The 16,918-nt window shown below is 41.3% G+C and overlaps 1 protein-coding gene across 1 annotated transcript in view; it reads right to left on the minus strand.

Annotated features, from left to right (window-relative positions):
* Positions 1-16,918, minus strand: part of SPTLC2 (serine palmitoyltransferase long chain base subunit 2) — a 110,987-nt gene that overhangs the window by 78,729 nt on the left and 15,340 nt on the right. The window contains exon 2 of the mRNA XM_004055516.5: positions 12,267-12,461. Coding sequence (XP_004055564.2) covers positions 12,267-12,461 — 195 coding nt within the window. The remainder of the gene's footprint in view (positions 1-12,266; positions 12,462-16,918) is intronic.

Consider the following 16,918-nt stretch of genomic DNA (forward strand, 5'->3'; position numbering starts at 1 on the left):
AACAGCTGGATGGCAGGGGCCACGCTTTGCACCAGCGTAGGAGGCAAGCCCCTGCAGACCTCAGTGCTGGATCGGCACCAGCGCGATTCTGTGTGCCACTGCCTATTCACCAGCCTCTGGCAGTGCGACAGTTGTGATGCCAGCACTCAGAGTACTCACGGCAGGAGCAGTTTCCTAGTTTGGGGTAGCTGCCCAGTTAGGGGAGGGAGGCCCTAACCTCACTGCTCTCGCCCCTCCACAAAGCCATAAATGCCTAATTCTCTGTTGGCTTGAATGACCTACAGTGTTTTTGGTAACTCTACCAAAAATGTGACAATTTCAACAACGTGGTCATTGTAATTATTGTTGAGAAATAGATGTTTAATAACTTATTAGATGTATTTTACAGTCACTGAATAAAATTTAAATTCTTTGTCCAAGTCCCATAACAATGCAGTGACAAAGCCAAAACTGAGACTAGTATTATTCCAAACTAACACTATTAGTGGTAGTGTTACTACTAATTCCATTAAGAATTCTCAATGTCAGTTCTAATTTAATAACTTTTACTTATTTTAGAGTCTGGGGCACCAATCTCGATTTAACAAAGGCAAAATTTCTCTCAAACATGAGCATTTGAGGCAAATAATCACTGCTTTGATGTTAGGATAAAAAGCTTGGAAAACATGCTTAGAACTGTCTCAGTGTCTTCTCAAGGTCAGGATGATTTAAAGTTCGACCCTTGACCTATATGCATCCAGTGCAGGGGAAAAAAAACTCGGACAAGTAAACCAACTCTAGCAGTCTTAAAGGAACAAATTTATTTCAGCTTTACTTTTATTTAAAACTTGCTAAGTAAAGGAAAAAGTGGGAGAAAAATTTAAATCTACAAAACTATAAAGTATTTAGACCTTCACAGATTACTTTTAAATGCCATACTTATTTTAAAAACTTTCTCACTAGGACATCCACTGGCCAAAAAAATGACCCGACCTAAACCTCACACCTTATACAATTAACTCAAAAGGAGCATAGCCCTAAAGGTAAAATATAAAACTATAAGACTCAGAAAAACCTTAATACATTCCTGGTGGACATGCAAAATGGCACAGCCAAGGTGGAAAAGTGTGTTGGTTTCTCAAAGGTACATGTAGGCTTTGACAACGATGAACGTGATAAATTTTTTCTCTTTTCTTTTTTTTTTTGAGATGGAGTCTTGCTCTGTTACCCAGGCTGGAGTGCAGTGATGCAATCTAGACTCACTGCAACATTCGCCTCCTGGGTTCAAGCAATTCTCGTACCTCAGCCTCTCAAGTAGTTGGGATTACAGGCGTGCGCCACCACGTCCAGCTAATTTTTGTATTTTTAGTAGAGACGGGGTTTCACCATGTTGACCAGGCTGGTGTCAAACTCCTGACCTCAAGTGATCCACCCACCTTGGCCTCCCAAAGTGTTGGGATTACAGGTGTGAGCCGTCACACCCAGCCAAAAAATAATTTTTTTAAAGGTAAATATAGACTTCCCATGTGACCCAGCAATTCCATTCTTAGGTACATACCAATTGGAAACAGATACTCAAACAAGTACTTGTATGTGAATGTTCATAGAAGCACTATTCACAACAGCCAAAAGGTGGTAACAAAATGTGGTATATCCACATAACAGAATAGTATACAGTGATATAGGAATGAAGTACTGTTACTTGCTACAATGGTACATGAATCTTGAAAACATTATGCTAAGCGAAAGACAAGCCACAAAAGAGGGATGGTAGACGCAACATACTTGTAGGATACATAAATATTTCCTAAAAACCACTTAGAAAAATACACAAACCCAGTAGAAAAACGGACAAAAGATTTGAACAGAGACTTCATGAAATCAGCACTTCCAATGGTCATTAAACATATAAAAAGCTGTTCGGCTTCACTGGGCAATAGAGAATTGCAAATTAAAACCACAATGAGACACTAGTACATATATACCAATTGAATTGGCAAAAATTTTAAATTCTGGCAATACTGAGTGTTAGTAAAGAGATGTGGAACAATTCTTGGCCGGGTGCAGTGGCTCACACCTGTAATCCCAGCACTTTGGGAGCCTGAGGCAGGCAGATCACGAGGTCAGGAGATCGAGACCATCCTGGCTAACACAGTGAAACCCGTCTGTACTAAAAATACAAAAACAAAATTAGCTGGGCGTGGTAGCGGGCGCCTGTAGTCCCAGCTACTCAGGAGGCTGAGGCAGGAGAATTGCGTGAACCCAGCAGGCGGAGCTTGCAGTAAGCTGAGATCATGCCACTGCACTCCTCCAGCCTGGGTGACAGAACGAGACTCAGTCTCAAAAAAAAAAAAAAGAATTCTCAAACACAGCCGGTAGGTGTACAAACCAGTACAATAACTTTGGAAAACAATTTGGCACTATCTAGTGAAACTGAAGACATGCATACTCTATAACTCTATAACTCAATAATTCCAACCCTGGAGAAACTCATATTTACATGCAGGAAATGCATATATCAGAACATTTATAGTAGTTTTATTCATCACTGACAAGAAATGAAAAAAGCCTCAATATCCATTATTATTAAAATGAAGGAAGGCCAGACACAGTGGCTCATGCCTGTAATCCCAGCACTTTGGGAGGCTGAGGCGGGTGGATCACCTGAGGTCAGGAGTTCGAGACCAGCCTGGCCAACATGGCGAAACCCGTCTCTACTATAAATATAAAAAATTAACCGGGTGTGGTGGCAGGCACCTGTAATCCCAGCTACTCGGAAGGCTGATCTCTTGAACCTGGGAGGTGGAGGTTGCAGTGAACTGAGATCGCACCATTGCACTCCAGCCTGGGCAACAAGAGCAAAACTCTGTCTCAAAATAATAATAATAATAACTAATGCTGTTTGCTGGTATGATAGTACTACTAAAAGATTTCAAGACGTTTCATTATAAACATAATATTGCATATCAAAGACAAGATAGTAAAAAAAAATCTATAACGTTTTGAATTTTTATTTGGGCAATATTTGTTGTTGTTGTTGTTGTTGTTATTGTTAGAAACAGTGTCTCACTCTGTAACCCAGGCTGGAGAGAAGTGGCATGATCATAGCTCACTGCAGCCTCAAATTCTTGGACTCAAGCTATCTCCCCACCTCAGCCTCTCAAGTAGCCAGGACTACATACAGGTGCACACCACCATGCTTGGCTAATTTTTAAATTTTTTGTAGAGACAAGATCTCTCTCTGTTGCCCACGCCAGTCTAAACTCCTAACCTCAAACAATCCTCCTGCCTCAGTCTCCCAAACTGCTGGGATTATTGGTATGAGCCACCACACCCAGCTGGAAAATGTATTTTCTACTAAAGAAGGAAATAGCCTTATGAGATAGATTTAGAAGTAACTGAAACATGACAAAGTTGTTTCAAAACTTAAATTAAGAATTTTTAAATCCCAAATAATTCCCACCTGAGGAAGTGTTGAAAATGGAGTCATCACATAGTTAAAATTCATTATAGTTGGACGCGGTGGTGGATGCCTATAATCCCAGGATTTTGGGAGGCCAAGGCAGGTGGATCGCTTGAGCTCAGGAATTCAAGATCAACCTGGGCAACAAGGCGGAACCCTGTCTCTACAAAAAAAAACAAAAAACAAAATTAGCCAGTTGTGGTAGCGTGCGCCTCTAGTCCCAGCTACTCAAGAAGCTGAGATGGGAGAATCACTGGAGCATGGGAGGCGAAGGTTGCAGCGAGCTGAGATTGTGCCACTGCACTCAACCCTGGGCAACAGAGCAAGATCCTGTCTCTGAAAAGAAAAAAAAAAAAATCTGGCCCAGGCACAGTGGCTCATGCCTATAATCCCAGCACTTTAGGAGGCTGAAGCAGGCGGATCACTTAAGCCCAGGAGTTCAAGATCCGCCTGGGGGCAAAACCCAGTCTCTACAACAAAATACAAAAATTAGCAGGGCATGGTAGTACGTGCCTCTAGTTCCAGCAACTCCGGAGGCTGAGGTGGGAGGATCACCTGAGCACAGGGAGGTCGAGGCTGCAGTGAGCTGAGATTGTGCCACTGCACTCCAGCCTGGGTGACAGAGTAAGACCTTGTCTCAAAAAAAAAAAAAAAAAAAACAAAAAACACAAAGAAAGAAAAGAAAAAGAAAAGGGAAAGGGAAAGAATTATAAATTCTAAAAGTATTTTATAAACCAATAATTCTGTTTTTATCTCTACTTAATGAAGAAAAGTAGGTGAAATACTCAATGAAAGGTTTTCAGACTACAACTTTTAAACCTTTCAACCATGGTTAATTAACGACTTTCCTTACTGTTCATATAGGTCATACCACCGTCTGTCCTTTCCTGTTTTTAATGTTAAAAACAGGAAGCCACTTCCTTGCTGTTTGTATGCTGTCCATGAAAGCGTAGAATGAGATTTCAAGATAAAAAAACACTGGTTTTTCCTACATCTAAAACAGTCATTTGCATGTTTGTGTGTGCATGTGTGTATGTACACACCCACCTCGACTACAAATACTTCAAAATACTTTACGTTGTTACTGTTACCACCACTCACAATACCATTCATATCTTAAACTTTTCTTTTTTTTTTTAAAGAGATAATGGCCAGGCACGGTGGCTCACGCCCGTAATCCCAGTACTTTGGGAGGCCGAGGTGGGCAGACTACCTAGGGTTAGGAGTTCAAGACAAGCCTGGCCAACATGGTGAAACCCTGTCTCTACTAAAAATACAAAAATTAGCCAGGTGTGATGGCGGATGCCTGTAATCCCAGCTACTTGGGAGACTGAGGCAGAAGAATCGCTTGAGCCCGGGAGGCAGAAGTTGCAGTAAGCCAAGATTGCGCCATTGCACTCCATCCTGGGCGACAGAGCGAGAGTCCGTCTCCACACACACACACACACACACAAATACAAAAAATTAGCTGGGCGTGGTGGTGCACACCTGCAGTCCCAGCTACTCAGGAGGCTGAGACATGAGAATCACTTGAACCCGGAAGGCAGAGGTTGCAGTGAGCTGAGATCATGCCATTGCACTCCAGCCTGGATGACAGAGCAAGACCCTGTCTCAAAAAAAAAAAAAAGACAAGGTGTCACTCTGTCACCCAGGCTAGAGTGCAGTGGCTCAATCACAGCTCACAGCAGCCTTGAACTCCTGGGTACAAGTGATCCTCCCACCTCAGTCTCCCAAGTAGCTAAGACTATGGGTGTGGGCCACCACACCCAGCTAATTTTTTAATTTTCTTGTTGAGAAAGGGTCTTGTTACATTGCTCAGGTTGGTCTCAAACTCCTGCGCTCAAGCTATCTTCCCACCTCAGCCTCCCAAAGTGCTTGAAATTACAGGTGTGAGCTAACACGCCTGGCCTCTGGCCTTGTATCTTAAACATTTACCGAGCGTCTAATATGTGCCAAGCACTCTGTAGTACAGAGTAGTAAACAAAAAGGTAATAATCCTTGCCCTCTTGGAATTTGTATTCTGGTGGAAGAGATAAACATATAAAAAACAAAGTTTGCTAGTCCAGGCTCAGTGGCTCACGCCTGTAATCCCAGCACTTTGGGAGGCCGAGGTGGGCAGACAGATAACATGAGCCCAGGAGTTCAAGACCAGTCGGACCAACATGGCAAAGCCCTGTCTCTACTAAAAACACAAAAGTTAGGTGTGGTTGCACATGCCTGTAGTCCCAGCCACTCTGGAGGCTGAGGCAGGAGAATTGCTTGAACCTGGGAGACAGAAGTTGCAGTAAGCCGAGATCGTGCCATTGCACTCCAGCCTGGGCAACAGAGCAAGACACTGTCTCAAGAAAATAAAAATAAATAAAAATAAAAATAAATAAAGTATGTTAGACAGTGACAAATACTAACAGAAACAAAAGCAAAAAGGAAAGGGGGAGACATGCTGCAAATTAGCTGGGGTGCCCTGGGTAGAACAGAGGATAAAATGGAAGTGAGGGAACTAGCCATGGGACTATTTGAAGGAAAAGCTTTCCTGGCATGAAAAACAGGGAAAACAGGTAACAGGGAAACTCTTGCAAACCTAATACTGGCACTAGTCCAAACGGATACAGAGGTAAACCTACTGCCACTAGTCCAAACAGATACAGTGGTAAACCTACTACACAAAACTTCTTTGAAAGGTTTATTTTGAGTATAGTTTCTTACCAGTGAGAAATCCCTATAGTAAGTAGGGATGACTGCTCCATATGATGAAATATTATTCAGCAATAGGAAGCAATGAAGTAACGATACATGCTACAACATGAATTTCAAATACATTACGCCAAGTGAAAGGAGCCAGACACAGAAGAACATACACTGTATGATCCCATTTACATGAAACGTCCATTTATATGAAAAGTCCCGAATAGTAAATCTATAGAGACAGAAAGTAGATTAGTGGCTGCCGAGGGTGGGGAGGGTGGATGAGGAAGGAGTGACTGCTAATGGTTCATGGTTTCTTTTTCAGAAGAGAAAAACATTACAAAATTAAATTGTGGTGCTGGCTGCACAACTCTGTAGATATACTAAAAACCATGGTATCGTACACTTTAAATAGGTAACCTTTATGATATGTCAATTATTTAAAAAGACTACTGCTGTCCTGTGCCCAGCAACTAACACAAAACAATGAAATGCAGTGCTCTTTATTTTTCATTCTTCTTATTTTTTTTTAGACAATCTCGCTCCATTGTCCAGGGTGGAGTGCAGTGGTGCAATCTCAGCTCACTGCAACTTCCACCTCCCAGGTTCAGATGATTCTGGGGGAGCTAAGTAGTGCTCTTCTGTATGTATGTATGTATGTATGTATGTATGTATGTATGTATGTGTGTATGTATTTATTTATTTTTAGACGGAGTTTCTCTCTTGTTGCCCAGGCTGGAGTGCAATGGTGTGATCTTGGCTCACTGCAACCTCCACCTCTCTGGTTCAAGCAATTCTCGTGCCTCAGCCTTCCAAGTAGCAGGGATTACAGGCATGTGCCACCACGCCCCAGATAATTTTTGTATTTTTAGTAGAGACGGGGTTTCACCATGTTGGTCAGGCTGGTCTCAACTCCTGACTTCAGGTGATCTGCCCGCCTTGGCCTCCCAAAGTGCTGGGATTATAGGCGTGAGCCGCCGTGCCCAGCCAGTTGTGTTCTTTTTAAATGTAGAATCATACACAGAATTAAAGAAGACAAACGAAACGATCAATCCCCTAGCTTAATGCACCAAAATGACAGGTACCAGAATATTCTTAGTATGCTACTTTTTTTTTTTTTTTGAGACAGTCTCTATTGCCCAGGCTGGAGTGCTGTGACAAGATCTCAGCTTACTGCAACTTCCGCCTCCCAGGTTCAAGCCATTCTCCTGCCTCAGCCTCCCAAGTAGCTGGGCTTACAGGTGACCACCACCACGCCTGGCTAATTTTTGTATTTTTAGTAGAGATGGGGTTTCATCATGTTGGCCAGGCTGGTCTTGAACTCCTGACCTCAGGTGATCCACCCACCTCGGCCTCCCAAAGTGCTGGGATTACAGGTGTGAGCCATCGCACCCGGCTGTACGCTACTTTTTGAAGGAGGTCAAGAATAAAATCCCTCTGGGAATTCCTAGTAATGTATTTGAATTTCTTTCTTTCTTTTGTATCTTGAAAATAAGCCTATTGGGATATAAACATATAATGTCCCTTCCCCGTATCCTATCCCTCCCATTTTTAATCTACTTATTTTTTGTAACTTTTATTTTAGGTTCAGGGGTACGTGTGCAGGTTGTGCAGGTAAACTCGCATCACAATGGCTTGTTGTACAGATTATTTTGTCACCCAGGTACTAAGCCTAGCACCCAATGGGTTATTTTTTCTAATCCTCTCCCTCTTCCTACCCACCACAAATGTCGTTTTCCTCTTTGTATACATATGTTCTCATCATTTAGCTCCCACTTATAAGTGAGAACAGGCTAGGCACGGTGGCTCACTCCTGTAATCACAGCACTTTGGGAGGCCAAGGCAGGCTGAGGTCAGGAGTTTGAGACCAGGCTGGCCAACATGGTGAAACCTTGTCTCTACTAAAAACACAAAAAATTAGCTGGGCGTGGTGGTACATGCCTGTAATTCCAGCTACTTGGGAGGCTGAGGCAAGAGAATCACTTGAACCGTGGAGGCGGAGATTGCAGTGAGCCGAGATCACGCCACTGTACTCCAGCCTGGGCAACACAGTGAGACTCCATCTCAAAAAAAAAAAAAATTAAAAAAATAAAAAAATAAGTGAGAATGTGGTATTTGGTCCTCCCATTTTTAAATATCTGATCATGAACAAGCTGTGGAGGCAAAATGTTAGTTTAAAATTTTGTCAGTGTGTGGTAACTACCTACCATAATTTACTCCTTACGTTCCTAGCTATTTCCTATCTAAATATTAGAATATTTTTTTCTGAATTAAATTTTTTCATTGTGTAGAGACGAGGTTTCATTATGTTGTGTCAGCTGGTCTCAAACTCCTGGCCTTGAGTGATCCTCCTGCCTCAGCCTAGAACATCTTTATTAATTCAAGCTTTTGCTGTATCTGTCACGTACGTGTTTCTGAACCACTAGCTTCACCTCACATCACAAAGAAATAATCCATAGATTGAGAAAAACAACATTCTCATCCAAAACACCACGAATAACAGAGGATTAAGGGGTAAAGAATTCCAAGAATTTTATGCAATTTATATAAAATAGAACAAACTCATGGTAACTCATCTTTATTGGTATGATCATGTGATTTAGTTGTATTCAAAGCAACATACGGTATTTCCTTACATCAAAGAATTAACATAGTTAAACTGGGCTCTCTTTTATAATGAAATGAGGAAGAAAACCAGGATGTGGTTATGAATACCACTCTCTCAGTGAAATGAGGAAGTAGCAACATTATGTTTGCATTTTATGATCCCAAGCAACCACTTTCCCTCACCTCCTTCCAGTTTAACACTTAATTTGCCTCCCTCTTTCCCCATTTCTAATCAAACATTAGAAAACAAACATGATGTATCACAGGAATGACTTTTCCTTTCCCTCTAAAAGCTGAATTTTTGTAAAATGGCAGAAGTTGGCTGTTTTAAATGCTAATGTTATCTACTGGGAATATTCTATTGAAATGAATTTGAATAATTTAATACAATCCTCTCCATAAACTGCAGAGGCAAATGCTCTCTTCAGCCTCCCATTTCCTTGTATTACTTCCTCCAAGAATTGTTTCCTGATTAACCCTATGCTACTCAGATACTTTTTTTGTTCTATATCTTCATATAATCTAAGTATTATTTACTTGTATAATGGTTTTGCAAAGGCCCATAACTTTCAAATGTTTGTTTCCTCAACAAAATTAGAAACTACTTAAGAATAAAATCTGTGTGTTCTAATTCTTTCACACAAAGGATACACAGGCAGCTCCCAACACTTAAACCACCAATTTACTTTCTGTAAACATGAAACAAGTTCCAAAGATAATGTACTCACAAAGTAATTCAGATACATCTTGTTGGTTTCATTCATTCATCACACTTTCAGCACCAGCTGCGCAAGCTGTATGAAAAATCCCCTGATCAAAAACTGCCCTTGGGGTCATGGTGGCTCACTCCTGTAATCCCAACACTTTGGGAGGCCAAGGCAGGAGGATCGCTTGAGCACAGGAGTTTGAGACCAGCCTGGGCAACATGGCGAGACGCTGTCTCTATTTAAAAACAAAACCAAAAAAACTACTCCTCATTGCCTACCAAACTTCTTACTTTGATTTTCAAAACACAATTTCTCTTCTGTCTACATTCCAGATTCTCCCAAACATTCTTCATGCCTTTGCCTATACTATCCCCTCATCCAGGAATGTGCTGTCTGCACCACAATCAGCACTTCCCTCACCACCAGCTATACATGTCAATTATCAAGTTTCGACTATGCATCTACACTAGGAGAGGTCCCTGCAGATAAAGAGTTTTTAGTTTGAATATTTAAATAAAACTTCAGCTACCATCAGTCATAACTGCCATCAACTCAGTCTAGTAGGAGGATACAGGCCTGTGAACAAGGAACTACAATACTGTACAACCTAGGAAGGGTATGGTAAGCTGTCACTGAGGGCTATACAAAATCAACGTACTGTAGATGCACTCTGGGTGGACATGCTCAGGGGGAGAAGGGGGATCAAAACGTATTAAAAATGTGGGCCAGGCACAGTGGCTCGCATCTGTAATCCCAGCACTTTGGGAGGCCGAGGCAGGTGGATCGTTTGAGGTCAAGGAGTTTGAGACCAGCCTGGCCAACATGGTGAAACCTCGTTTCTACTAAAAATACAAAATTATCTCGGGAGTGGTAGCACATGCCTGTAATCCCTGCTACTTGGGAAGCTGAGGCATGAGAATTGCTTGGACCTGGGAGGCGGAGGTTGCAGTGAGCCGAGATCACACCACTATACTCCAGCCTGGGCGACTGAGCGAGACTCTTGTCTAAAAAATAATAATAATAAAATAAAAAATGTTAAAAATGTGTTTGGGTTTTAAAAGATAAAAATTACTTAGGGTTACTGGACCAACTTCTGAATGCAGGGCTTTGCATTCAAAAAACTTATTTACCTTCTTTGTGAAATTAACTTGCAGGGCAATGAGTAGGATGGCCAACTTGTGCTGGGGCTCGGATGGAGTACAAGATGGTTGAGATGAGAGAGAAAGGATGCCTAATCTTGAGTTCTCCCAGGAGCCACTTTTGAATCCATGTATCTACTGACTGGTTTTGTCTTCCTAGTAACTGACAATGTTTTCGTGATGTACTCTTCCCATTTGCACACGACCACTATCCATTACCTGAATAATTGTTTCTTCTACAATCAATGTTCACTGGCTCGTCTCAGCATTGACTCTGCTCACCCCACACCTGCCTCTTTTCCTCGGACGCACAGGAACCACAAAAAACCTCTAATGTCTTAAGTCCTTCTCTAATCTGGTACATTTGCCTGGGCTAAAAGACAACCTTTCGCCATGTGGGACATGCCAAGAACACACAGGTTTGTTTTATTTTTAGTAAAATTAGGCATCTTTAACCCTCATTTTATTTATTTATGGAGACTAGGTAAAACATATGTAATGTATACAACTCCAGAAGTGAGCTTCAAGTCAATAACAAGTAAAAAAAACCAAAAAACCTGGCCAGGCGCAGTGGCTCACACCTGTAATCCCAGCACTTTAGGAGGCCGAGGTGGGTGGATCACAAGGTCAGGAGATCGAGACCATCCTGGCTAACATGATAAAACCCCGTCTCTACTAAAAACACAAAAAAAATTAGCCGGGCACGGTGGCAGGCGCCTGTAGTCCCAGCTACTCAGGAGGCTGAGGCCGGAGAATGGTGTGAACCTGGGAGGCGGAGCTTGCAGTGAGCCGAGACTGAGCCACTGCATTCCAGCCTGGGCGACAGAGCAAGACTCGTCTCAAAAAAAAAAAAAAAAAATTAGCCGGGCGTGGTGGCAGGTGCCTGTAGTCCCAGCTACTCGGGAGGCTGACGCAGAAGAATGGTGTGAACCCAGGAGGCAGAGCTTGCAGTGAGCCGAGATTGCACCACTGCACTCCAGCCTGGGTTGACAGAGCGAGACTCTGTCTCAAAAAAACAAACAAACAAACAAACAAACAAACAAAAAACCCTTCAGAGGTACAAAGGAACATGCAGAGAAAAGTGAAGTGAATGAAGTCCTCTTCCCCAGACAACCATGCTCATACGTTTGCCATTCCTAAAATAAGAGTGTTGTTTACTGTAAATAGAATCGGTTGGCCACATTCTGTATTACAGCTTGTTTGTCTGGGGAGAGGAGCTGATGTGTGAATCAACCAACTATGTATAATGTATCTATGAGAAAACACATTATTAATTCCAAAAAATACAACCTTTTCAGAAAATGGTAAACACAACCTGGGATTCAGCATGCTGGTATGAACAGAAAGAGCATGGCTTTTTCACTTCACAGTCCTCTGTCCACACAGCAGCTCTGACACCTGGCATCTTGGGAAATGTTGTTTAACTTGTGACTTTTTGATTTCTAATCCATAAAACAGGGATAGTGCCCCCCACCTCCTTAGGTTCTTCTTGATTAACCCCATGATGAATGCTTTGATATCTTTAACCTTGTTTTCAGCTTTCTTTGTAGAATGTTTTCATTTAACTGCATCTGGAATAGTTTAATTTTAATGTGTACCCAAATTTCTGAGAAAAAACTTTTGTGCAAAAATACTAAGATTTCCATAAAAGGCTTCTATTTACAGAATCAAAAACTCTCTAACAGTTACCTTTTGTTCTTCTCTTTCTGTTGCATGGTGACACTTTTCAATTCTCCAATACCTCAAGAAATCTCGAAGATATCCAAAGAGGGTGAGTACGCCATACCCCACATACGTGAGCACAGCAACCAGCATTGGTGTTTCTTCAAAAGCTTCATTAAACGGTCTTTTATATAGTCCTCCATTTTGTGTAACATGATGGATCTAAAAGAGAGGTTAAAAATGTTTATTTCCATCATGGCAAGAAAAACATTCCTACCTAAAATCTAGGTCCTTAGAGATTTGCTGAATTATACCTTAAGAATTTTCTAAGTTCCGCCGGGCGCACTGGCTCACACCTGTAATCCCAGCACTTTGGGTGGCTGAGGCGGGCAGATCACTTGAGGTCAGGAGTTCAAGACCAGCCTGGTCAACATGGTGAAACCCCGTCTCTACTAAAAATACAAATATTAGCCAGGATTGGTGGTGCACACCTCTAATCCCAGCTACTTGGGAGGCTGAGAGAGGAGAGTTGCTTGAATCTGGGAAGTGGAGGCTGCAGTAAGCCAAGATCATGCCACTGCACTCCTGCCTGGGTGACAGAGCAAGACTCCGTGTCAAAAAAAAAAAAAAAAGGAATTTTCTAAGCTCCAACCTCACTGGAAACAAGAAAAACAAAAAAAAAAGAATTTTAGGCCAGGCACGGTGGCTCACGCCTATAATCCCAGCACTTGGGGAGGCCGAGGTGGACGAATCACCTGAGGTTGGGAGTTCGAGACCAGCCTGATCACATGGAGAAACCCCATCTCTACTAAAAATACAAAACTAGGCGGGTGTGGTGGCTCATGCCTATAATCTCAGCTATTCAGGAGGCTGAGGCAGGAGAATTGCTTGAACCTTGGAGACGGAAGTTGTGGGGAGCCGAGATCAAGCCATTGCACTCCAGCCTGGGCAACAAGAGCGAAACCCCATCTCAAAAAAAAAAAAAGAATTTTGTAAGCAACAGTCAAATGTAAAACTAAGAGATAAGCAGGGCTACTTGTTTTCAGTAGAAATAACTTATAAATTATATGCCCTTCAGATGAACAGTAAAAGAAGGGGAGCAAGAAGGACTGCATAAGAACACCACCTAACACTGATTTTTATCATTATTTGATTTTCTTAAATAGATTCTAAAATGCTAGCATAATTTCTTTTGTTCTAATAAAAAAAGCAAAAAATATAAATCAACAAAGAGAAAGCCTGTCCCAGAAAAGTACTATATTGGCTTACAGATGAAGAGATCAAAAGTTCAAAAGTAAATTCAGCTTTATTAGAATGTAAAATACTTGTAAATGTTTTACTACCACACATTCTTAAAGCCACCCAGCCATAGTATTCCAAATAATTATCAGCAGTAGGCCCCTGTAGAAACACGTAGTTCAAATTAACCTTTGTTGGTAGTGATAACACAAGTAATCATGCAAAAAACTAAGATGTTTATATAAGTGTGGTCCAGGCTGGGTGCAGTGGCGCATGCCTGTAATCCTAGCACTTTGGGAGGCCAAGGTGGGCAGATAACTTGAGCCCACGAGTTTGAGACCAGCCTGGGCACATGGCAAAATCTTGCCTCTACAAAAACAAAAAACAAAAACACTAGCTGGACATGGTGGCACATGCCTGTAGTCCCAGGTCCTCAGGAGATAGGTGGGAGGATCACCTGAGCCCAGAAGGTCAAGATGGCAGCGAGCCGTGATCGTGCCACTTCCCTACAGCCTAGGTGATACAGAAAAAAAAAAAAAAAAGTGTGGCCCAGCATTATATAAAAGTAAAAAGAAAGTGAAACCCAAAACAAGGGGAAAAATTGTTAGTAACTGTCATGAATTTTTCTGTCCCCCTTCATCTTAAGTATTCATTCCCAAACATTGTAAGATTATCCCTTGTTTTAACCTTTGGGATACCTGGATTTTAATATACAAAAACCAAGCTACTTTACTTTTGATCTCATAGATGAAAACTTTTTGCTTCTTGGTCAATTTTAATGGAAATCTTGCTTTATAGAAGAAATCTGCTAGACAAGTTTGTGTGTTAACTTTAATCTTAACTTTGGAACAACTGCAGTGAGGATGGTTAAACAAAATTTACCAGGGGCATATCGTCAATTAAGCATTACGAAAAGTCCCAAAGAACTAAAAGATCCTTTCTTGCCCTCTCAGGCAATCTGATCAGAGATACGATATAAACAAATAAAAACAAATTAATAAAATTTACATAACTATACAATCAATTGTTATACATATCCAAGGGGTAAAGATATTTTAGAATATCCTATCCCGGTAATGTTAGTTTTGGAAAGCTGCTTCAGTGTTACAAACTGGAATAGTTCGGAAAGACACAGTTGTATGTGACAAAGTACAGGCATTCAGATAGGCATGGCAGATGGATGGAATCTGTTGGTACTGATTCAACTTGATGATCTAAATAACTTCTGAAAACTATTCACAAACTCATTTGGGTCTTCATCAATCTCTTCCACACAGGAGAAAAAGTTTGGTGTCAATATTTAATACTTAAACTTTTATGCGGGAATAAGACTGTAATGTGTTTAGAACAGAATACCTAAAATTGAGCCAATATCTTAAGACAGAAAATTGTTTAAAAATTAACAACATAACAATATAAAAAAGTTATTAAGCTGGGCAAAGCAAAATGAAAAGCAATTTAAAAGACAAGAAAAATTAACATTCTGATCATCTCTTTAAAAACTGTATCTGAAAATATTTTGCCTTAAGAACTCTGTTTAATACCAGTGCTGAACTCTCCCTAACTATGAAATTATTTAAACTATTTACTCTCAACTGTACGCATCATTAAAAAGCCTGGAAATTACAGAGCACCGCCCCCCCCCCCCGCCCCCCGCAGTCTCAATCCAACATGCAGCAAGTTTACAGGTCAGGAATGCTATGGGTGGGTCTCTTTTAAAGATATCCGCCTTGATTTCAGGCACACCCACACAGGCAGGATCAGGTCAATTCATACTGTAGGCTGGACTCTCTAGGAAGGAGGATGCTAAACCATTATGAAGAACTGTGTGATTTTACCAAAGCCTTATTCAAAATTAAATGTATTTTAAAGAATTTAGGTTCAACTAAGAAGTGGCTGGGGTTTCTTTTTTTCCACCTTCAGAACCTGTGAAAAGAAGTGACTTTGGAATGTGGCTTCAGTCAAAACAGAGTGACTGATGATACAGGGAGGCAGATGGGCACGCCAACTGACACGCGAGCCTCTCCACGATGAAAAGTCTTTAAACTCTGAGAGAACAAAATCACTTCACCTTTAAGAACTGATGCTAAATCTTATCTTTCACATGATTCAAACAATAATGGTATTACTCTCTTATACATAGGTAATAATCCATGAGGAAAAACACCAGGTCTGTTTTGCTCATTATTGCACGTCTAGCACCCAGGGTAGTATTTATGAAGTCTTAATAAATAGTTAACACTTAATAACATTTTGTATCAGTCTGTTCACAGTCTGTTCACATTAAGCAAACAAGAATGTGACACTATATTAGCATTATTAATCAAGGAAAGATTTAGGAATATCAAGAAATGTTTGCTTGAACAGTAATATTACTGTTTAAGAAAATGTAAAAGAAAATAAAAATGCAAAGGAAGAAATTTTTTTCCGACAAGACTATAAGCACACCACCATAAAACACATTACAGAACAAGAGAAGGAAAAAAAATCAAACTAATGGGCCATTTTGTCCACATGCCTGTGGGCTGTCAACTATGTTTATTAAGCAGCTGAAAAGGCACTCCTAACCAAAGCAATAATGGGAAAGTATAATAAAAGATAAGCCATATGTGTAATACATATGTTTCCGTAAGACTAAAATTGTCTGGAAGGAGACACAAGAAAATGTGGTAAGGAGTGGGGTGGGACAAGATGGCATATTTTTTGTTTATAACCTTCTAAACTGATTTTTCTTTTCTTGTTTTTTACGAGTATATATTGTCAGGCCTCTGAGCCCAAGCTAAGCCATCATATCCCCAGTGACCTGCACGTATACATCTAGCTGGCCTGAAGCAACTGAAGATCCACAAAAGAAATGAAAATAGCCTTAAATGATGACATTCCATCATTGTGATTTGTTTCTGCCCCACCCTAACTGATCAATGTACTTTGTAATCTCCCCCACCCTTAAGAAGGTTCTTTATAATTCTCCCCACCCTTGACAATGTACTTTGTGAGATCCACCCGCTGCCTGCAAAACATTGCTCCTAACTCCACCGCCTATCCCAAAACCTATAAGAACTAATGATAATTCCCACCCTTTGCTGACTCCTTTTTTGGACTCAGCCCACCTGCACCCAGGTGAAATAAACAGCCTTGTTGCTCACACAAAGCCTGTTTGGGGGGTCTCTTCACAGGCACACGTGAAACATTTGGTGCCAAAGACCAGGGTCAGCGGGACTCCTTCAGGAGACCAGTCCCCTGTCCTCACCCTCACTTCGTGAAGAGATCTACCTACAACCTCAGGTCCTCAGACCAACCAGCCCGAGGAACATCTCACCGATTTTAAATCGGGTAAGCAGTCTTTCCACTCTCTTCTCCAACCTCTCTCACTATCCCTCATCCTCTTTCTCCTTTCAATCTTGGCGCCACCCTTCAATCTCTCCCTTCTCTTAATTTCA

This window comes from Gorilla gorilla, chromosome 15 (genome assembly GCF_029281585.2).
Source record: "Gorilla gorilla gorilla isolate KB3781 chromosome 15, NHGRI_mGorGor1-v2.1_pri, whole genome shotgun sequence".
NCBI lineage: Eukaryota > Metazoa > Chordata > Mammalia > Primates > Hominidae > Gorilla > Gorilla gorilla.